Source organism: Oncorhynchus kisutch, linkage group LG20 (genome assembly GCF_002021735.2).
Source record: "Oncorhynchus kisutch isolate 150728-3 linkage group LG20, Okis_V2, whole genome shotgun sequence".
Taxonomy (NCBI): domain Eukaryota; kingdom Metazoa; phylum Chordata; class Actinopteri; order Salmoniformes; family Salmonidae; genus Oncorhynchus; species Oncorhynchus kisutch.
In genome coordinates, this window is record NC_034193.2 from 25,662,143 (window position 1) to 25,684,793 (window position 22,651).

General features: G+C 43.7%; 1 protein-coding gene across 2 annotated transcripts; it reads right to left on the minus strand.

Annotated features, from left to right (window-relative positions):
* Positions 1 to 446: 446 nt before the first annotated feature.
* LOC109865537 (myosin light chain kinase, smooth muscle) lies at positions 447 to 19,585 on the minus strand. Of its 2 annotated transcripts, XM_020453801.2 has the most exons (15): positions 19,455 to 19,585; positions 18,752 to 18,942; positions 12,353 to 12,388; positions 11,998 to 12,128; positions 11,605 to 11,761; positions 10,496 to 10,807; positions 10,197 to 10,293; positions 9,640 to 9,843; positions 8,992 to 9,209; positions 4,335 to 4,458; positions 3,778 to 3,930; positions 3,235 to 3,364; positions 2,842 to 2,923; positions 2,534 to 2,674; positions 447 to 2,011 (listed from the first exon to the last, which is right to left on the minus strand). In XM_020453801.2, exons 2-15 carry the CDS (start codon positions 18,915 to 18,917, stop codon positions 1,812 to 1,814), a joined length of 2,151 nt encoding a protein of 716 aa, XP_020309390.1. In that variant the 5' UTR covers positions 18,918 to 18,942; positions 19,455 to 19,585; the 3' UTR covers positions 447 to 1,811. The 2 variants fall into 2 exon arrangements, with proteins under 2 accessions (XP_020309390.1, XP_031655584.1); XM_031799724.1 differs by lacking the exon at positions 19,455 to 19,585 and having other exon boundaries at positions 18,752 to 19,263.
* Between the last annotated feature and the right edge of the window lie 3,066 nt (positions 19,586 to 22,651).

Consider the following 22,651-nt stretch of genomic DNA (forward strand, 5'->3'; position numbering starts at 1 on the left):
AAACACGACATCCAAAATGGGAGCCACCTAGAAAAACTACAATTTCTGGCAAATTTTTCCAAAAACCAGCCTGAAACTCTAAAGACTGTTGACATCTAGTGGAAGCCCTAGGAACTGCAACCGGGCATGATTTCACCCTATTATAAAAGTGCCAGCCATTGAAATCAGTGGTAGGACTAAATTCTTTTTTGGGGGGATGGTTTGTCCTCGGGGTTTCGCCTGCCATTTCATTCCTGTTATACTCAGACAATTATTTCAACAGTTTCAGAAACTTTAGAGTGTTTTCTATCCAAATCTACAAATTATATGCATATCCTAGCTTCTGGGCCTGAGTAACAGGCAGTTTACTTTGGGCACACTTTTCATCCGGACGTCAAAATACCACCCCCTATCCCAAAGAGGTTTTAAACACTAATTGCACACAGTGAGAGTCCATGAAACTTATGTGACTTGTTAAGCAAAGTTTTATTCCTGAACTTATTTAGGCTTGCTATAACAACAGCATTTCATTAATTTGTTAACGTTTATAAAAACATAATTCCACTGACATTATGGGGTATTGTGTGTAGTAGGCCAGTGACGACAAAAAATAATCTACATTTAATCCATTTTAAATTCGGGCTGTGACAAAATGTGGAAAAAGTCTAGGGGTTTGCTAAAGCGTTGTTCTTTGCTGGTATTGAAAGTTAGTGTATCAAATTAAGTGTCACAACTGAATCAAAGTGAATGGAAAGTGGTGTAGTTTGACCTTTCTACACCCTCCTTGTGCGTCTAGCTGTGAGAGGCACCATTGAGGAACAGTTTACTGTCTGGAAGTCATGACAAAAATCAACATGCAATAGTGAATTTACCCATCCTTGTGCACTTGTCATTTCTTAGTTTGCCCTTACTATACATTAAGCTTTACTGTGACTTTTTTTTAGACCTCAGTTCAGTCCATTGTGTATTCTATTGTCTTTGAGGTTCACTTGACATCTGTGGACAGTTGAACAATGACCGTATCTCAATTCTAAAGTGGCCTTCTCATCTCTCCTACATCTTGCAATGATCGGAAGTCTTAGGAGATGGGAAAGAAACATGACCGACAGTGGTCAATCTATCCCAGGGTCAAAAAACAGAAAAAGCAACAAAGAAATGGCATGAAAACAGGTCTACAGTAACCTAATGAACACCCTGGAATTTGCTTTCACTGGTTCTTCCACCTCAGAGCAGTTCACAACGATTATACATTTTAGACCAAGGTCACCTTCTAGATTGCATTGTAGTTCAATTGCTAATTAAACTATATTTTGCAGTAGCTTGATTAGTAGTTTTAAAATTTAAAATCTTGATAGTGTTTTCAGCAGTTAATTACTTTTGTTTGCCATTAAGCTAACTACTACACACTTATTTAGCTAAAATATGGGTGAAGTAGGCAATTTCCTTTCTTTTTTGACATCAGACCTGTCTAATTCTCACTTGAAACATTGTGTAATTTGTCCTATTGAGCACAAAAACATTCTATTAACAAGAGTGATCGGTTCTTGCAATTTGTAGCTTAACTTCTTCCAGTGTGAAGTAATTGGTAGTTTGGTAAACTATCTTTTCAGAATAGCTTCCCCAACATTGATTGTAGGCTACATCCCGATTCTACACCCTTCTCCCAAAGTGTGCACTTCCACACTTCCCGTTATGGATTCAAAACATTGGATTGGTGTTATCATCGGCTACTAGGGAGTTTCCAGCATTGTTAAATCCATAACGGAAAGTGCACACTTTGGGGAAATGGGTGGAGATTAGGGATCCAGATGTAGTTGTTTTGTGTTTTCAGGCTACAGTTCCACGGTAAGTTTGGCCGAGCACAGCGCCTCCCCTAGGTCGTTGGTAGCTCTGCACTTGTAAACCCCAGTGTCGGCAGGTCCCAGGTCAGTCAGGACCAGCTCACACATGCCGTCATACCCCACGGTGACCCTCGACGATGACTCCACGGTCTCCTCATCCTTAAACCACACCACCTCTGGCTCGGGGTAGCCTGTGATGGGGAGAGACCAGGGTTAAAATTATGAGTGAAAGGGCGAGAAGGGTTGAAATGTCTCGCCCTGTGGCTTGTCAATGGTGCAAAGGGCAAGTGACGGGGATAGCGTTAAAATGGTGAGTGACGGGTTCAAATGACGAGCGACGGAAAACTAAGGTTACAATAACAAGCAACATGAGACCAGGGTTAAAATTAAACTTGAAGTTCACAAGGGTCACCGTGAGCACGCCGATGGGAAGACTGCTTCACTGGCAACAGAGTGCTCTCATTGATCGTGTGTAGCAAAAGGGTTTCGAGCAGGGTTGATTGACTGAAGTCGCTCAAATTGGAATGATTTGAATTGAAAATTCCAAAATGGAAACACTTTTAAAAATAGCTTATCCTATTCCATTTATTGAGAAGTCATTGGAAATAGATTACATTTTTTGTTCAATTATCGAATGCGTTTACTTCCTGAATTGACTTCAATTCGAATTGGCCCCAACCACTGCTCTTGATTAAGCTTCCAACCAAACGTACCCTGGACGCGGCAGGCCAGGCGGGCAGAAGATCCCCGGGGCTGGCTGGTGTCCCTTAGGACCTGCTGGAAGCGGGGTTCACTCTGCAGCTCCTGATCCAGGGTCTGGATGGCCTGCTCTGCTGCCGGGCTCCAGCTAGCCCCTGGGTGGGGGGAGGAGAGAGGGAAAATAATACTGTCATCTTCCAACAATGGTTAGTAAACAGGAGCACACTACCATGGAGCGTACTACTTTGCAGAAGTTGATTTAACATTTAAAAGGCAAAACACTGACATTGAGCCCTGGAAGGTCAATGGATGCGTCTCTTACCCTCCCCAGGGCTGCCAGGAGAGTCAGGTCCGTTGGTGAGGTTGGCCATCCTCTGCAGTGCCAGGACAGCCTTGCCTGTTTTCTATAGTTATGGAGAGAGATAAAACACCACATCACTGAGAACCAGGCATCTGCCATTTGAATCAATGAGATGCTATTAACACACCCCTTGTTGGTTCATTCACTGAGTTAGCCTGCTGGCCCAGTCTGTTTGTGCTTTAGCTCACTCCTCTCTGTTCATAGTTGTGCCAAAGATGTTTCTATGGCTGGACATGATAACGACTGAAGAGTTGACTTCAGCACATACCGTATGGGGCCAGGGATGTGTTCATTAGGGCAGAAAACGTTTGAAATGGAATGTGATGTAGAATTGATTTGTGTAAGGTAATATACCTTCCATCTGCGCTTGGCCAAGAAACGTCGAATCTTGTCCTTCTTGAGGGACTTGGTGGGCCGGCGGACCAGAAGGGTAAAAGAGGCCATCCAGGGGTGGGCAAGGGCCTCGTCACACAACAGCCTACACCTGAAGACGGGGTCAGGTTTTGGGGAGGGGCAAGAGCACACCCTTATACGATTTCTCGCTTGGTTTCACATTCAGTTGCAAGCACAACACATAATAAACTGCTCCAACTCCAGTAGTATATTGTTAGCCATTTCTTTGGATTTATACTCCACTAGATGTACTACATAGAGACTCTGTGACTTCACCACACGCCGCAGGTCTCCACACAGAATTTGGGTGCGTGTCAGAGGTCGTAACTAAGCAAGTGTCAGTAATGTTTCGCTAAGGAGAACATTTTGGTGGAGTATAAAATCTAGCCTGACAGACTAAACAGGCAGGCACGCATGTACACGTGTCCCCAGTGCATAAGACAATATGGATGCCAGCAAGCAGCCATCCAGTCAACCAACATCTTGACAGTAGGAGACACAAACCTTGTGTCCTTCTTGAGCAGAGAGGTGATGAAGTCTTTAGCCTGGTCCGAGATGTCCTCGAAGCTTTCCTGGTCAAACTCATAGCGGGCGGCCGTCACCAGGCTCAGGGTCTCTGCGTCACTGTTACCTTGGAAGGGCAACTCACCGCTCAACCTGGGAGGCAGCAGAGAAGCAGGGTCACATTGCCCATTGTTTGTGTTTATTGAACCATTCGACAGTTCCTATGGGGCACTGTTATATTTTTATAGCCAGCAGATGGCAGTAAAGGCAAGCTTTACACCCATTGCCACAAAATAACTTACGCTTGACCATGTTCAATAATGCACAATGTTGCAAACTGTCTGATAGAAATATATGGTGTATTACAGCCATGTCTCTGTGACATGTAGAGTCAGCAAAAAAAACTGCTCTATTCATGGTATTTCTATCTGAAAGGTTAAGCATGTTGCACCAGTGTGAACGCAACCTAGACATTTTATTCCACAGTGCGCCCTACTGAACACCGGACCCTGGTATACTTGAATAGAAGCAAGTCGGTGGGCCTGTTCATAACTCACAAGATGAAACAGATGACTCCGATGCTCCACATGTCAGTGGCCAGCCCTACCGGCTCGTAGCTGATCACCTCAGGGGCCACAAAATCAGGCGTCCCATGCATCACCATCAGTGGAGTACCAGGCTCTGGCATTGGAGAGGAAAACAGTTGAAAAACATGATGGTCAAGGTTATTACATTGATACCGGCCACGTTCCAGGCTCCCTTTATTGCAGTCTCAGAAGACTGCTGTGTCACGTTAATGTGGTATTGTGAGATCTGGTCAATTGCACAGAAAGCCTGTAATAAAGATGACCTGTAACGTGCCCATTGTGTTCAAGATTTTTCATCCATCTCTGTACAGAGCAGATGAAATCACAATGGAACAAACTGAAAGTGAATTTCACATCTAAATACAGTATACTTTACAGTAAAACAATAAAATACATCGACAATAATACGTTAAAGGATGGCAGCAAGCGTCTCAAGAGTTATGCTCTCCCAATGTCCAGTAGTCAAATACAAAAATAAAAATGGGTAGTGGATATCAGAATGCACAAAATGAAAAAGGGTAGTTGGTACTGGATAGCAGGTAGTGTAGGGCCCATGCATGCATCTGCTGACAAGCGATGCTAGCCAGTGCAGCTGCAGGATATGTGGACTGCCCTTTCCTGTTTACTGACCTCTGTCCCCCCTGCTGATAGTGTGTGCCCGGCAGAGTATGTGAGCGAGGAGCGGATCGTGCCCAATTTGACTGGAGTGTGGAGCGAGATAGCCTACGCACCAGCCTTTGGTCTTCTTTCCCGCTCCAGCCTCAAAAAAGGGGGTAAAATAAAAAATAAAAACAACTAAAAAAAGCCAGACTACGGTTTGCAACTGCACATGGGGATAAAGATCGTACTTTGTGGAGAAATGTCCTCTGGTCTGATGAAACAAAAATAGAACTGTTTGACCATAATGACCATTGTTATGTTTGGAGGAAACGTTTGCAAGCTGAAGAACACCTTTCCAACCGTGAAGCATGGGGGTGGGAGCATCATGTTGTGGGGGTGCTTTGCTGCAGGAGGGACTGGTGCACTTCACAAAATAGATGGCATAGTAGGAAAATTATGTGGATATATTGAACCAACATCTCAAGACATCAGTCAGGAAGTTAAAGCTTAGTCGCAAATGGGTCTTCCAAACGGACAATGACCCCAAGCATACTTCCAAAGTTGTGGCAAAATGGCTTAAGGACAACAAAGTCAAGGTATTGGAGTGGCCATCACAAAGCCCTGACCTCAATCCCATAGAAAATTTGTGGGCAGAACTGAAAAAGCGTGTGCGAGCAAGGAGGTCTACAAACCTAACTCAGTTACACCAGCTCTGTCAGGTGGAATGGGCCAAAATTCAACCAACTTATTGTGGGAAGCTTGTGGAAGGCTACCTAACACGTTTGACTCAAGTTAAACAATTTAAAGGCAATGCTACCAAATAATACTAATTGAGTGCATGTAAACTTCTGACCCACTGGGAAGGTGTTGAAAGAAATAAAAGCTGAAATAAATCACTCTACTATTATTCTGACATTTCACATTCTTAAATTAAAGTGGTGATCCTAATTGACCTAAAACAGGACAGTTTTACTAGGATTAAATGTCAGCGGCGAAGTGGTGTGCAAGCACCGCTCCATGAGCTAGGATAGGGGTTTCCAACCGCTCAACTCTGCTCACATGCCCAATGGATGCTGATGGAAGGAGCTATAGAAGGATGGGCTCATTGTAGTGGCTGGAATGGAATAAATGGAGTGTATCGAACACAAACTTATGGAAACCACCTTTGACGCATTTCCATTCATTCCATTCCAGCCATTACAATGAGTCTGTCATATATCTCCTCCCACCAGCCTCCTCTGCGTGTGTCCAAGCTGTTGTCAATAAATAGCTGTCCAGCTATTTTACAAATCTAGATACAGTGCATTCAGAAAGCATTCAGACCCCTTCACTTTATCCACATTTTGTTACATTACATCCTTATTATTAAAATGGTTTAAATAAAACAAATGTTCCTCAATCCACACACAATACCCCATAAGGAAAACAGAGTGAGAACAAAGTGAAAACAGGTTTTGGGGAATGTTTGCAAATTTATTTATTTAAAACAGAAAAACTTAATTTGCATAAGTACTCAGACCCTTTGCTATGAGACTTGAAATTGAGCTCAGGTGCATCCTGTTTCCATTGATCATCCTTGAGCTGTTTCTACAAATCCATTTGTGCTAAATTGAATTGATTGGACATAATTTGGAGAGGCACACACCTGTCTATGTAAAGGTCCCACAGTTGACAGTGCGTGTCAGAGCAAAAACCAAGTCACGAGATCGAAGGAATTGACCGTAGAGCTCCGAGACAGGATTGTGTTGCTGCACAGATCTGGGGAAGGGTACCAAAAAATGTTTGCAACATTGACGGTCCCCAAGAACACAGTGGCCTCCATTCTTTATTGTAATACGTTTAGAACCACCAAGACTCTTCCCTGTGCAGTTTCCTTCCTCTCTGGCTACTGAGTTAGGAAGGATGCCTGCATGTTTGTAGTGACTGGGTGTATTGACACACCATCCAAAGTGTAATGAATAACTTCACCATGCTCAAAGGGATAGTCAATGTCATATTTAAACATTTTTACCCATCTACCAATAAGTGTGCCCTTCTTTGCGAGGCATTGGAAAACCTGGTTAAATCTGTGTTTGAAATTCACTGCTCGACTGAGGGACCTTATAGATAATTGAATATGTAATGTACAGAGATGATGCAACGCATTATGTGACTTGTTAAGCAAATTTTTACTCCTGCTTGCCATTAGAAAGGGGTTGAATACTTTGACTCAAGACATTCATTCTTTGACTCAAGACATTTCAGCTTTTCATTTTTAATGACACTGAACAAATATAAATGCAACATGGAACAATTTTAAAGATTTTACTGAGTTACAGTTCATATAAGGAAATCAGTCAATCTGAAATACATTTATTAGGCCCTAATCTATGGATTTCACATGACTGGGAATATAAATATGCATCTGATGGTCACAGATATGTTAAAAATGTAGGGGCGGGGATCAGTAAACCAGTCAGTATCTGGTGTCCCACTCCTCTTCAATGGCTGTGTGAAGTTGCTGGATATTGGAGTGAACTGGAACACGCTGTCGTACATGTTGATCCAGAGCATCCCAAACATGCTCAATTTGTGACATGTCTGGTAAGTATGCAGGCCATGGAAGAACTATGACATTTTCAGCATGCGACAGATCTTTGCGACATGGGGCTGTGCATTACCATGCTGAAACATGAGGTGATGGCGATGGATGAATGGCACGACAATTGGCCTCAGGATCTCGTCACGGTATCTCTGTGAATTCAAATTGACATTTATAAAATGGAATTGCGTTCGCTGTCTGTAGTTTATGCCTGCCTTTGCCATAACCCCATCCCCACCATGGAGCACTCTTTTCACAATGTTGACATCAGCAAACCGCTCGCCCACACGTCTGCCATCTGCCCGGTACAGTTGAAAGAGCACACTTCTCCAGCGTGCCAGTGGACATTGAAGGTGAGCATTTTCCCACTCAAGTCAGATACAATGCCGAACTGCAGTCAGGTCAAGATCCTAGTGAGGACGATGAGCACGCAGATAAGCTTCCCTGAGGCTGTTTCTGACAGCTTGTGCAGAAATTCTTCAGTTGTGCAAACCCCAAGTTAAATCAGCTCCGGGTGGCTGGTCTCAGATGATCCCGCTGATGAAGAAGCCGGATGTGGAGTTCCTGGGCTGGTATGGTTACATGTGGTCTGGTGTGATGAGGCCAGTTAGACGTACTGCCAAATTCTCTAAAACAACTTTGGAAGCGGCTTATGGTAGAGAAATGAACATTAAATTCTCTGGCAACAGCTCTAGTGGACATTCCTTCAGTTAGCATGCCAGTTGCACGCTCCCTCAAATCTTGATACGTCTGTGGCATTGTGTTGCGTGGCAAAACTGCACATTTTAGAGTGACCTTTTATTGTCCTCACTGCAAGGTGCACCTGTGTAATGATTATGTTGTTTAATCAACTTGGTGATATGCCACACCTGTCAGGTGGGTGGAATATCTTGGCAAAGGAGAAATGCTCACTAACAGGGATGTTAACAAATTGTGCACAAAAAAAGAAATAAGCTTTTTGTGCTTATGGAACCTTTCTGGGATGTTTTATTTCAGCTCATGAAACATGGGACCAACACTGTACATGTGATGTTAATGTTTTGGTTTAGTGTCATTTTTTAAAACATAATTCCACTTTGACATTATGGGGTATTGTATGTAGGCCAGTGACAAAAAACACCATGTAATCCATTTTAAATTCAGACTGTAAGACAACAAAATATGGAAAAAGTCAAGGGGTGTGATACTTCCTGAAGGCACTGTAGGTCTGTTCTACGCAATATTTATTTTGACCTGATTCTGAACGTTCCACAACGCTGTGCCCTACTGGCACGTGGCCCTTGTATCTGCAGGACACTATGAAGACCCTTTTTACACTACTGGGTTGAGCTTCAGCCAAGCTGTACTGTGCAAACAAAATATCTGAGCCAGGAAAGTAGCAAAATAACGTTTGGGTCAGCACGATAGTTTGAAAATGCTATTAGTCTCTTCTCCAAACCCACTCACCCAGTTTGGCTGCCAGGCCAAAGTCGATGATCTTAATCCGCGTGCCCGTGGTGTCCACGCACACAATGTTTTCTGGCTTGAGGTCCAAGTGGACAATGTTCTGCCGGTGGATGTACTGCATGCCCTCCAGGAGCTGATGCATGTAGCGTGCGCTGGTAGGCTCCGTGTGCTCAAAGTTGTCGTCCGCGATGCGCTCAAACAGTTCCCCGCCGGCAATGCTAGAGATATAGAAGGTATAAGGAAGACCAAGGTCCTCATGTCAAACCAATCCATAGATCCTGTAGCTCTAGAGGGTTGGATAGGCCTCGATGATACAAGCCCATTATTAGACTGATCCCTTGGATATGCACGTTCAATGTAAACTATGTAGATCTCTCAACAGCCGTGTAGCCTGGTCCCAGATCTGTTTGTGTGGTTTTGCCAAGTCCAAACTTGGCAATGACAACAACCATAGGAGATCTAGGTACCAGGCTACAAGCAGTGGCCCTCAATCCTATCTCCAGGAAAGTGCAGAAGAGAAGAGAAACACACTATAAACATGCACACATATTGATATGCACACATCATATTGTAATGGAAACTCAGTAAAGACATCAATGCAATTGTACTCCTAGAATAATCTTAATGATTGGAACTGGCTGTGCTTACTACTCCATCACCATGATGATTTCGGAGCGGGTGTCATAGGCCCCGAGGCACTGCACCAGCTTGGGGTGGTGGAGACAGTTCATCAGCTCGATCTCCCTGCGCGCCACAGCCTTCGCCTTGGAGCTATGGGCCCGGTAGAACTTCCCTGCACACACCTGACCTGTCTCCTTGTGACTCAGCCTGAACACCTGGCCAAACTTCCCCCTGTTGAGGTTCCAATAGGCAGTTAGCAGGGTTGTGTTCATTAGGACACACAGTAGCAAAATGTTTTCAAGTGTTTTAAAATGGGTCACCACAAGAAAATAAAAATTGACAAGTTCATGGTCATATTCACTAGACGCCAAACAGAAGAAAACTAAACAAAACTGGGAGGGAATACCTTAACTTGTCCAATGAAAACACTCATTGACACTTTTTGTTTGCTATGATGAGCACAAATTAATAGAAGCCAGATAGTACTTCAGTTTCGGACAGTTTTGTTCTGTTTCATGCCAACTGAACGCAACCCAGTTCAGCAATGAGTCAATATACTGAGTGAGTGACCATCTAATGCTTACACTCCCAGCTTCTCATGCACATTGTAATGATCCTTGACTTTGTGCGTGGTGTCAATGGTGACAGTCACATACGATTGGGATTCCACTTTTGTCTCTCCTTCAAAAGCACAAAATCAAGATTAGTCAACAAGAACTACTGTACAGTATATGTGTAGTTGAATTCAACAGAATGTAGATACGAGACATTTAAAGGAAAAACCAATAGACAGAGACAACCAATCAGATCAGCAACTGTTTTAAGATCTAAACTTGTAGTAATCATCAAAGTCACTGTTTGGAGAAAATCAATATCCGCCAACCTCTGGTGTCCATCTTGACACAGTCTGACACCTCACTCGGCTCACTGACACCTGCCAAATTGTAGGCCCGAACGCGAAAGCGGTACTCCCCCAGGGGCTCCAGGACCGAGCGGATCCGGTACGAGGTGTTCTTGCAGTGGGTCGTCACCTCAGTCCAGTCCTCGGGCTTCTCAGTGCCTTCTCGTCTCACCTCCACCGCGTAGCCTGTGACGGCAGTGCCCCCGTCGTAGCTTGGCCCCGACCATGACAGGACCAGGGAGCAGGAGGAGAGCTGGGAGACAATGGGACTAGATGCCGGAGGGTGAGGCCGGTCTGAGAAGACAGGGAGACAAACACAGAGCCTGTGAGATTACATTTGCTTCCTTTTGAAAGCACTGATCTGACATGACTGGTGTGGTGGATTTGGATTCCTAAGGAAGGATGCCATTTGAAAGCATTGGAACAAGATCCAAGGTAGATGTGGTACAGAATTGGAACAGGGCCCAAGTTAGATGTGGTTTCCTAATACTTGACTTAACTCATTAGTTCAGTCATGTTAGAGCAGTGATGATACCTCAATGTAGGAAAGAAGGAAGCCATTTAAAACTATTGGAAGAGGGCCCATGGTTAACTTTAGATGGAAGCAATTGAGCTCCGAGAGACCAAATGCATAACCTCTTTTGACGTAGTCGAGGTCAGCAGCTGTGAACTTTTCCTGCTTCACCCTGAACAAGACTATTCAAGAGGAAGACACATTCCCCGACCCTAAGGGTTCGTTGACATTGAGTTTACTAGCAGGACAATTCTTGGAATTGTTACGTGTGAGTAACCATCTCGTCTTGTTCTGTGGTTCTCCAGGAGCAGAATCGAGGCTCATTGGTATTATGTTGTGGTAATGCAATCTATCAGCAATAATTGTCAATTGGGATAAGGCAGGGTTGTATTCATTAGTGTACACTGTAGCAAAATGTTTTGCAACAAAAACCTTAAACAGAGAGGGACAAGCTGGATTTCAGCTAGTCCCTCTCTGTTTCAGTACGTTTTCTTTCATTTGGTGCCTAGTGAATATGGCCCTAGTTTATTGAACAGTTGAAACTTTAGTGTTCATGAACACGCCCCAGGAGACTCACCGATAACACTGAGGGTGACTGTGTGCTGAGCCAAGCCCCTGCGATTCCGCACCAATATAGTGTATGTACCCGCATCGTCCGGACAAACCTGAGATATCTCCACACTGCTGTCAGTGTCACTGCTCTCTACACGAGTCCTCGGCCCACCTGCAACCACCTGCATAGAGGGAGAAGAGGCAGAATAAACCTATTCTTGGACTAAAATGTACTTGAGATTGGTGTTTAATCCAGGACTAGACTTAATCTGAGTCTGGTAAACTGGTCCCAGATGTTTTGAGAAGTAAAACATTTAACTTAATCTGTGAAAAGTTGTACATTTATTTAAAGTATCAACAATAGATATGGAAAAGGAATACAGACTTATTTCTGACCCCAAGCCAATTCATCCCAGACCTGCTCTCTGTTGTAGATCCAGCAGGAAGCCACAGGAACACTGCAGCTCCTGAATGCACAGTGGAGTTTGGCCTGTCCTCCCACCCGCACTTCCAACTGCTCTTGGGGGTCAAGAAACTCCAGCAGGGGACCTGGAAGAGGCAGAGACAACGAGTGGTTAACATTACATCACTGAGCTCAACTCTTTTTTTGCAAAACATGCAAACTGCCGGTTTGAAGCATATTTCAAGTTGGGTAAAGTTTGACTTGTTTTTGGTACTTTAAGTGTTCACATGCGAATAGGAGGGCCTTTGTCTTGATACTTGTTATTCTAAATCTGACTGGAAGACCAGCAGTTGTCAATGGACCAACTCACCCTTTTCAGTGGAGACTCTTCTCTTTGAGGTGATATCTGAAAAAAAAGTGTCACATTACATGGGTGATTGACTATGGGAAGATAGCAATTAATATTCTAACTTTTTTGGGGGGGGGGTGGGGGGTGGAAGATCGCAATTGCCTACTTCTCGCATCCTCTCTCCTGTCTCATCGTCTCCTTCTTCTTTGGGATTTGTTTGGCGGATCGCATCCAACTTTTGGGTGCACACATCCAGGGTTGTAACGGGGACTTATTACTGTCACACCGGTGGTCATGCCGGCAGTCAAATTCCATGTGACCGTTTAGTCACGGTAACTAGGCTTCTCCAAGCTCTGATGCTACCGATGGTCATTAGTAGCCTTCCAAACGTGCTATCTGCATGGTACTCAGCACTCTATTGTCCCTCTATTCACTCTGATATCAATGCAAATGCGATTGAGCATCTCATCAAACACGTTGCGCAGCAATTCAATAGGCTATGCAATTGTGTGAGAAAACAGACTGAAGGCCTCTATTAAAAAGAGGAGGATCCCATCAGCTTTCTATAGGCTAGGCCTACTATATTTATTTCACAACTTTCCTAATATTAAGCACATTGCTTCTCATTACAACAGGAGTATAGCCTACATGGCTGGCATGAAAATTAACCATGGGAAAAGCGTCCTCTATTCACTATTTAAGTGCATAGATAAAGTAAAAATGTTTCTTCTGCCCCTGTTTCAAGACATGTGAATGATAATGGTCCATTCTAAATCAAAACTAATTTCACACATATATTATTTAGTATATGTAAAGACAAGATTACATCAAGAATAGTCTGATGGGTGACAATATTAGCCTATCACTTGCGAATCAAATCAAATGTAATTTGTCACATGCGCCGAATACAACACCTTACAGAGAAATGCTTACTTACAAGCCCTTAACCAACAATGCAGTTTTAAGAAAAAAAAGTTTAAGTATTTACTAAAATAAACTGAAGTAATTTTTTTAAAAGTAGGTGTTCCTTTTGTCCAGGTGGGAAAGGGCAGTGTGGAGTGCAATAGAGATTGCATCATCTGTGGATCTGTTGGGGCGGTATGCAAATTGGAGTGGGTCTAGAGTTTCTGGGATAATGGTGTTGATGTGAGCCATGACCAGCCTTTCAAAGCACTTCAAGGCTACAGACGTGAGTGCTATGTGTCGGTAGTAATTTAGGCAGGTTACCTTGATGTTCTTGTGCTCAGGGACTATGGTGGTCTGCTCGAAACCTGTTGGTATTACAGACTTGGTCAGGGACAGGTTGACTTGGTCAGGGACAGGTTGAAGACACTTGCCAGTTGATCAGCTCATGCTCGGAGCACACATCCTGGTAATCCGTCTGGTCTTACATCGGCTACAGAGAGCATGATCACACAGTCGTCTGGAACAGCTGATGCTCTCATGCATGCTTCAGTATTGCTTGCTTCGAAGCGAGCATAGAAGTTATTTAGCTCGTCTGGTAGGCTCGTGTCACTGGGCAGCTCACGGCTGTGCTTACCATTGTAGTCCATAAAAGTTTGCAAACCCTGCCACATCCGACGAGTGTCAGAGCCGGTATAGTACGATTCAATCTTAGCCCTGTATTGACGCTTTGCCTGTTTATGGTTCGTCTGAGGGCATAGCGGGATTTCTTATAAGCGCCCAGATTAGTGCCCCACTCCTTGAAAGTGGCAGCTCTAGCCTTTAGCTCAGTGCGGATGTTGCCTGTTTTCCAGGGCTTCTGGTTGGGATATGTTGGGATATACCAGTGACTGATGTAGTGTACGCCTCAATGCCATCGGAAGATTCCCAGAACATATTCCAGTCTGTGCTAGTGTAACAGTATAACTTTAGACCGTCCCTTCGCCCATACCCGGGCGCGAACCAGGGACCCTCTGCACACATCAACAACAGTCTCCCACGAAGCATCGTTACCCATCGCTCCACAAAAGCCGCGGCCCTTGCAGAGCAAGGGGAACCACTACTTAAAGGTCTCAGAGCAAGTGACGTCACCGATTGAAACGCTATTTAGCGCACACCGCTAACTAAGCTAGCCGTTTCACATCCGTTACACTAGCAAAACAGTCCTGTAGCATCTACGTCATCTGACCACTGCTACTTCCTGCTTTAGTTTTTGTTTGTGTTGCAGGAATCAGGAGGATAGAGTCATGGTCAGATTTGCCAAATGGAGGGCGAGGGAGAGCTTTGTACGCGTCTCTGTTTGTGGAGTAAGGTGGTCTAGAGTTTTTTCCCCCTATGGTTGCACATTTAACATGCTTGTAGAAATGAGGTCAAACAGATTTAAGTTTCCCTGCATTAAAGTCCCCGGCCACTAGGAGCGCCACCTCTGGATGGGCATTTTCTTGTTTGCTTATGGCCTTATACAGCTCGTTGAGTGCCGTCTTAGTGCTCAGCTTAAAGCACGAGACAGCGCATGCTTTTTATCCCAACTTTTACAAATCAAAGTCACACACTCATGTAGCCTAGCCCGTAAAGCCTATATTTTTTTGATAAGGTTTGTATTTGTTATTTATTTTTATTTTACCTTTACCACGTCAGTTAAGAACAAATTCTTATTTTCAATGACGGCCTAGGAGCGGTGGGTTAACTACCTTGTTCATGGGCAGAACGACAGATTTTTACCTTGTCAGCTCGAGGATTCGGGATTCGATCTTGCAACCTTTCGGTTACAAGTCCAAGTCTAACCACTAGGCTACCTGCCGGCCCGTATCACATCTAAAGTGGCTAATCAACTTCTTAAAATGTTTACATTTTTTTAATCCGTTTTACAAGGGGTGTAGAGCCTAACTGGCATACATACACAGCGTGTGAGTTTCAAGTTTGGGGAAGATCATTTTCACCATAGATATGCACCTTTATAATAAAAGCATTACATTTGTGGTCACTTTTGAGAATGGTGTTTATACCTGCAAATGGAACATTTGCGCTTATTGCTGTGCTTATGTGAAAAAATAGCCTAATAGTTTATCAACATTTTAAGCTAAACGTTCTTATCTGTTGCCTCAGCCTCAATGCTTAAAAGGTTTTTTGATGCTAGTGATTGTATTAATTTGGGATCTATCCAGTGGTGATTTTAGCATGTCCATTTTGATGGGGCCAACTCCCCCAAAACTTGTGATGATTGCCATCAAAGCCACTACACAACACAACAGTAAACAATACATTAATTGCACTATAAAGGTGACAAACGGTGCCCACAAACTGTTAGGGCCTACATAAAGTCCCAACAGCAGTCTCAACACCTTACCACTGCTACACCTGGCTATCAGCTGAGCCTTGTCTGGCAGCGAAACAATTCATTCAGCCTCATTTACTGCCTTTAAAAAAAACATAGCTGATATGGCTGACTTGCTTAAACAAATGTGTTTTTTACAGATAATTGAGATGTACAAACTATGGCTTAAGGGGACGACGAATGGATAAGAGGCAATCCGTAATTTTGATTAAGACATTCATGAGCGAGCTAGGACAGACATGGTCAATAGAACTATTTCTTCAGCACTTTTTAAATGTGCAACCACAGAATTCTGAACGTGGGCCGTTCTTACAGTATTCTCCCTGTACACCAAGTCAGAAGCTTTTAAAATATTTGATGACATTTCTCTAAAATAGGCTATAGGCTAAATGTGCACCACCAAGTCGGAACGTAGGTGAAATTAAGAGGTGAAATATATACCTGTCACGCTGGTATAAAGGATTTGGAGACAGGCGCAGGAATACATCTGGGTTTTTAATAGACCCAAAACAAACACATATACAAAACACTGGGATGTACCCAAACAAAAGAGCGAGGGTAAAGGGACCAAATTATTAGGGTGACTAATTTGGCTACTAACTGCTTACTACACAACATACACTTAGTATTTATTTCTTAGCTGCAGTATACATATCTCCCTGGCATATTACATAATTTATGCAGCAGCATACAATACATTTTTGTACAATCTTGTTGTGCTGTGGTCACTTGAACAGGAAGGTGGCGCGGCGGTCCTTCGTGGGTAAATTTTGTCATCAAACTTCGTCATCAAATTCTGGCATTCTCTGGATTTATGGTGCTTTCAAGACAACTGGGATCTCAGAAAAAAACAAGGTTCAATCATGACTTCGGTGATCTTCAGGTCGGAGCTCTACAAAGAGCCCTGAGTTCCTGACTTGGATGACCGTTCAAAACGTATTTTCCCAGTCGGAGCTTGTTTTTTCCCCCCCGAGTTCCCAGTTGTCTTGAACTCACTGAAGTCAGAGATTTCCCAGTTTCCAGTCATTTTGAACGCGGCAGAAGTCATGCTTTTTGATAAATATTAGAAAATGTCTATCATTTTCTTTGTTTGTTGGGTAGATCAGCTGGGAAAAACAAACAAATGTAATCCTTTTGTAACGATCGTCGTAGGTGGAAGAAGGAGAGGACCAAGGTGCAGCGTGGTACATGTTCATGATATTTTAATTACACTGAACACTAGAACAAAAGAAACAGTCCTGTCTGGTAGAGACAGAAAACAACTACCCACAACTCAAGGGCGAAACCAGGCTGCCTAAGTATGGTTCTCAATCAGAGACAACGATTGACAGCTGCCTCTGATTGGGAACCATACCAGGCCAAACACATAGAAATACAAACATAGAATGCCCACCCCAACTCACGCACTGACCAACCTAAAATAGAGACGTAAAAAAAGGAACTAAGGTCAGGATGTGACAGTACCCCCCAAAGGTGCGGACTCCAGCCGCAAAACCTAAACCCATAGGGGAGGCTCTGGTGCGGGACGTGGACCCCACTCCACCTTAGTCTGGGCCCATTAGTCTGGCACCGGATGGACTGGACCGTGGAGGCACTCTGGAGGTCTCGAGCACCGAGCCTGCACAACCTGTCCTGGCTAGATACTCCCTGTAGCCCGGAAAGTGCGGCGGGGTGGAACAGACCGCACTGGGCTGTGGTGGCGAACCGGGGACACCGTGCGTAGGGCTGGTGCCATATAACCCGGGCCGAGGAGACGCATTGGAGACCAGATGCGCTGAGCCGGCTTAATTACTCCTGGCTCGATGCCCACTCTAGCCCGGCCGATACGAGGAGCTGCGATGTAGCGCACCGGGCTATGCCTGCGCACTGGGGACACTGTGCGCCTCATGGCATAACACGGTGCCTGCCTGGTCAAGCTCTCGACATGGTAAGCACGGGGAGTTGGCTCAGGTCTCCTACCTGACTTAACCACACTCCCCGTGTGCCCTCCGCCAAGAAAGTTTTGGGGCTGCCTCTCGTGCCTGTTGCGCTGCCATGCTAACTCCTCATATCGCCGCCGCTCCGCTTAAGCTGCCTCCAGCTCTTCCCTGGGGCGGCGATATTCCCCAGCCTGTGCCCAGGGTCCCTTACCATCCAAAATCTCCTCACATGTCCAGGAGTCCAGAACCCTCTGCTCCTGGTTACCACGCTGCTTGGTCCGGTTATGGTGGGTAGTTCTGTAACGATCGTCGTAGGTGGAAGAAGGAGAGGACCAAGGTGCAGCGTGGTACGTGTTCATGATCTTTTAATTACACTGAACACTAGAACAAAAATAACAAAAACGGAACAAACGAAACAGTCCTGTCTGGTACAGAGACAGAAAACAACTACCCACAACTCAAGGGCGAAACCAGGCTGCCTAAGTATGGTTCTCAATCAGAGACAACGATTGACAGCTGCCTCTGATTGGGAACCATACCAGGCCAAACACATAAAAATACAAACATAGAACAAAACATAGAATGCCCACCCCAACTCATGCCCTGACCAACCTAAAATAGAAACATAAAAAAAGGAACTACGGTCAGGACGTGACACCTTTTTAGATTTAAATATAAGGCAGCTTTGCTGGCTTGAACCTCTAAAGAGGTGTTATTTATTTTACGTCACCAATGTTTTGGCAATAGGCTCATGCATTCAAACATGTAATAATTATAACTGGAATTATTAGAAAATGTTATAAGTGGTTCAGTTGTATAGATACACAAATGCCTTTGAACATGTTGATATTGTCAAATCAACAAAACAAAAAAGAGCCTTCTGGCCATACAGCAAGGTAGGATAATAACAACAAACATCCAGCCCTAGTCTAGGGGCTTGCTTACCTCGAGAGTCAGGCAAACACCTCGGAATCATATGCTAATTAGGTTTCGGATGATCATTGAGGGTCAGATGCTTGAGTTCAATCACTGAGATTCACATAGGACCAATGCCCAAAAGCGTCCACATAACTCCAAAATGATGACTAAAATAATTACTACCATTGCCACGATAAAGCACTATGCTATTTTTAAAGAAGGTCTGAATCCCGTTCTTCAAGAGACAGAAATATTTTATTGATGACAACAGTAAACTATTAAAAATAGTTCAAACTGATTCCTTACCTGTTGATATGGTTCCCTGCTTGCTGCTACCCCCCCGAGCAGTGTCCCTGTCCTCCAGCTCATTCTTGATCCCCTTCAACACAAACTGCTGAGGGGCGGCAGGCTTAAAATCCATCCGAAAAGTGGACACGAAAGTCTTCTTGGGGCCCATGCTGCCTTTGTCCATCTTTGCCAGGTGAAAATAGCCAAATCTGAAGAGGCAACCATTCAATGTTAAGCATACACGACAAGGTTTCCGATTCGCTGTCTGTCAACAACCCCTTTTTCGCAATCTCCTCCTATTGGCTGTCTCCTTTTATTTCTTCTTGATTTCTCTCTCTCTCACTCTTATCTCTTTCACTTTCCATCTCTCTGCAAAGCGATGTGTGAAACTCTCTTATGTTCCCTTCGGTTCACAATTCACACCTCATCTGGCATTGCTTTCACACTGGCTACAGCCCACTGGCTAGCTCTCAACCCCAACACAGGAAACCACAATATTTATCAGGTTCAATTATATGGCTAGCCAGTGGACCGCCTCCCCCTCCCACAACACAACAGACAGAGAGAGAACAGACTCACACACACACACACACACACACACACACACACACACACACACACACACACACACACACACACACACAGCAAAAACAAAGAGAGATAGAGAGAGACCAAGAGAAAGAGAGACATGGAGAGAAATGAACAGAGAGAGTTCACCTACTTGGTTATGTCCTTCACCAAAAACACGGTCACCAAACGCCTCTGCCAAGCACACCGAGCCAACTGTCACAATAAATCACATACACACAGAACACACAACACAACAAACAAAAAATAAACAGCCTCGCTGTGCTCCTCTGTGGCATGTTGTTTGGCAATCTCTACGCCACTAATGACATCACAGGAATCTAGGAGAGCAAGTAGGACAGCTTTTTATATTTGTCTAACCCACTGTGTCAAACTACACTACAAATAACAATCTCCACTCTAGCTGAAGGAATCTTACAGTTAGGGATTTCTCACAGTGATAGAACATTGTGGATAGAATTGAGGTACAGGTGATATACGTTCACTTGTATAGGTTCACTTGCTTTTGGAAATCCCAATGCAGGCTTGCTGTTTCCGAGAGTGTCTTGTTGTGTCTGTCGTTCACGGTGTGTTCCATGGTTCCAGGGTTTACAGCAGTTTCGCCAGATTGGGCAGTTTTACAAACAATTGGGCAGTTTTTACAAACATTTGTTTTGTCATTGGGCTAGCAAATTTGTTTTACTTTTTTGTGCATTGGGCAGGAAAGTGTCAATAGTGTCTAGCAACACTGGTTCACAGTTGTAGTACACAATGCCCCTCTGCCTGCTAGCTGGGGCCATTGCTAGGTCCATCTTCTCTCATGCATATATAAAGGACTGTGTGAAGAAGCTGACTTGCCACTCTTATCATTGAAAGGCACATTGTTTACTTCCCCTTAAAAATGGTTTGGAGCGTTCATATTTTATATTTAGTTTTTGTGACAAAATAAGCAAGTATAGTGTAGAGAATCTTTGTACAATCAAAACCGCTCTGAAATACCTTTTACATAACCAAAAATATTTTATTTTCAGCTGTTTGAAGCTGGTGCACAAAACCGAAAGTAAAAGCCCAAACTAAATTAAAGAACAGGGAGCATAGAAATACCGCCCATAGAAGAGATCTAACCATTTGTAGATGTTAAATAACAATTACAGATCTATAACACACATTTCAATGTGAATTTGGTCAGGTTGCCCGAAAACATATTGCCCCTTTAATGTTTGGTCAAGTCACATTTTGGCCATTTCAGTTTCATATTTGAGTGCAGTAATTTAGGTCTACCCATTTGCAATCCTCCAAGTCCATGGGATGTGCAGGTGCAAATGGGTACTCGCTCTAGTCCCATGCACGTCATTCGTTCGTAATGGGAGCGTGCGCAGGTGCTCGGCTCATTAGTAATACGCCTAAATTTTTCGGGCCTGTTGACCTGCAGAACTATTGTGAAGCGTATATTCATTTGTTAAAAGTGTTCCTGTTTTGAGATTGAGCCAGGAACGTTTTAGCCGGGATATGTACATTTGGGTGAATAGAGCTCCATGGGGTATGGTCCATAGGGAGGGGTCATCTGTATATATGTACCTGTACCTGTTATCTTCTAGCTCATGTATGTGAGCTGTGTGGAGAGGCTGTCCATAGCCTGAAGGTACTGTATACCCCAACTTGCTGTGGTTATTTTGGCAGGGGAGGCCTGATCGAGGTTTAGGTTTTGATATCAGATTATCAAAACAAATTACATGAGAGTCTGATTCATGGCAGGCCCGCTCATTAGGCAGGATTAGGCGGCCGCCTGCGGCGGCAGATTGACGAGGGCGGCCTTTTCTGAGCTAAACTGACCAATATGCACCTCCAACAACATGTAAAACCTCACAATTCTGCCCTAAACCAATGGCAAGTTCTCTCAACCAGTGGCATAAGGGATTTTTAGTTAGGTGAGTGTTGATGCCGCCCTGTGATAAGCAGCGCCCACTTTGTCAAAGGCAGGGGCGCCGCTCCAGGGTGCTGTCAGAGAAACGCATCTCTGCGGCGCTCCACCAGCGTTCCATTAAAAAAATATATATCTAACGTAATTCATGTAGCAGATAGAGGATATGGTAGAAAGAGTATGTGGCCTTTTCTGTAGCCTACACGCCGAAGATAAAATGTATGACAATGTAATGTATAAGGGCACAAGGCGAGAGCCACATGCAGACACAGGGGGCAGATAGTTGGAGTCTTAGATGTTTATTAACCCAAAAAGGGGTAGGCAAGAGAATGGTCGTGTACAGGCAAAAGGTCAAAACCAGTTCAGAGTCCAGTAGGTACCGAAGGGCAGGCAGGCTCGAGGTCAGGGCAGGTGGGAATGGAGTCCAGAAAACAGGCAAGGGTCAAAACCGGGAGGACTAGCAAAGAGAAGAAGAAAAAGGAGTACAGGAAAAAAACATTCTGGTTGACTTGACAAACATACAGGACAAACTTGCACAGAGAGACAGGAAACACAGGGATAAATACATTGGGGAAAATAAGTGACACCTGGAGGGGGTGGAGACAATCACAAGGACAGGTGAAACAGATCAGGGTGTGACAGTAATGAGACGGATACTTTTTAAATCATGCAGGTTTCTCCGATCAAATAGCCTAACCTAAATTGCGCCCAATCAAATAAAACAATGCATTGTTATCTTAACAACATATCCTAAAAACAGGACAGGTCCAAGTGAAATGGACAACATGGAATGGACAATCACAACTGTTGTCAACCCATTGTCATGATTAGTGGTTTCAAGTTTGTATCCGTCAGTTTTTGACAAGCTGATCATAGCGAAGAAGAAAATACATCTGCATGTCCTGCTGTGTAGACATATTGCCAATAGACTCTAGTGATGGGCATTCTGGCTCTTTTGGCTCCCAAACGTCTCTTTAAAAAAAGTCTTTTTTCAAGTCAAACCGTTTGCGATAGTTTGACTATGATTGGTGTTAGAACAATTCAAATTAAATTACTAAATGAAATCATAGTCTACCTTAACCACAATGTATTTAAAAATTCATTGGTTTGTTATGAAAAAGAATGCTATTAAACATTTGCATTTAAAGTATAACTTTTTAATGTGTATAAACAAAGTGCATATAAATCTAACCAATTTAAACTAATACAATCTGAACAGCATAATAGAATATTGCACCATATCAAAGAAAAACAAATAACCATTTGTAAAACTGCAGCATCCCACAAATTGAAATAAATGTAAAAAAGAAGGATGCTATTACACATGTGCATTTAAAGTATAACTTTTTTAATGTATATAAACGTATTTATATAAATGTATATAAAGTGCATATAAATGTAACAATTCAAAAACGAATACAATCTAAACA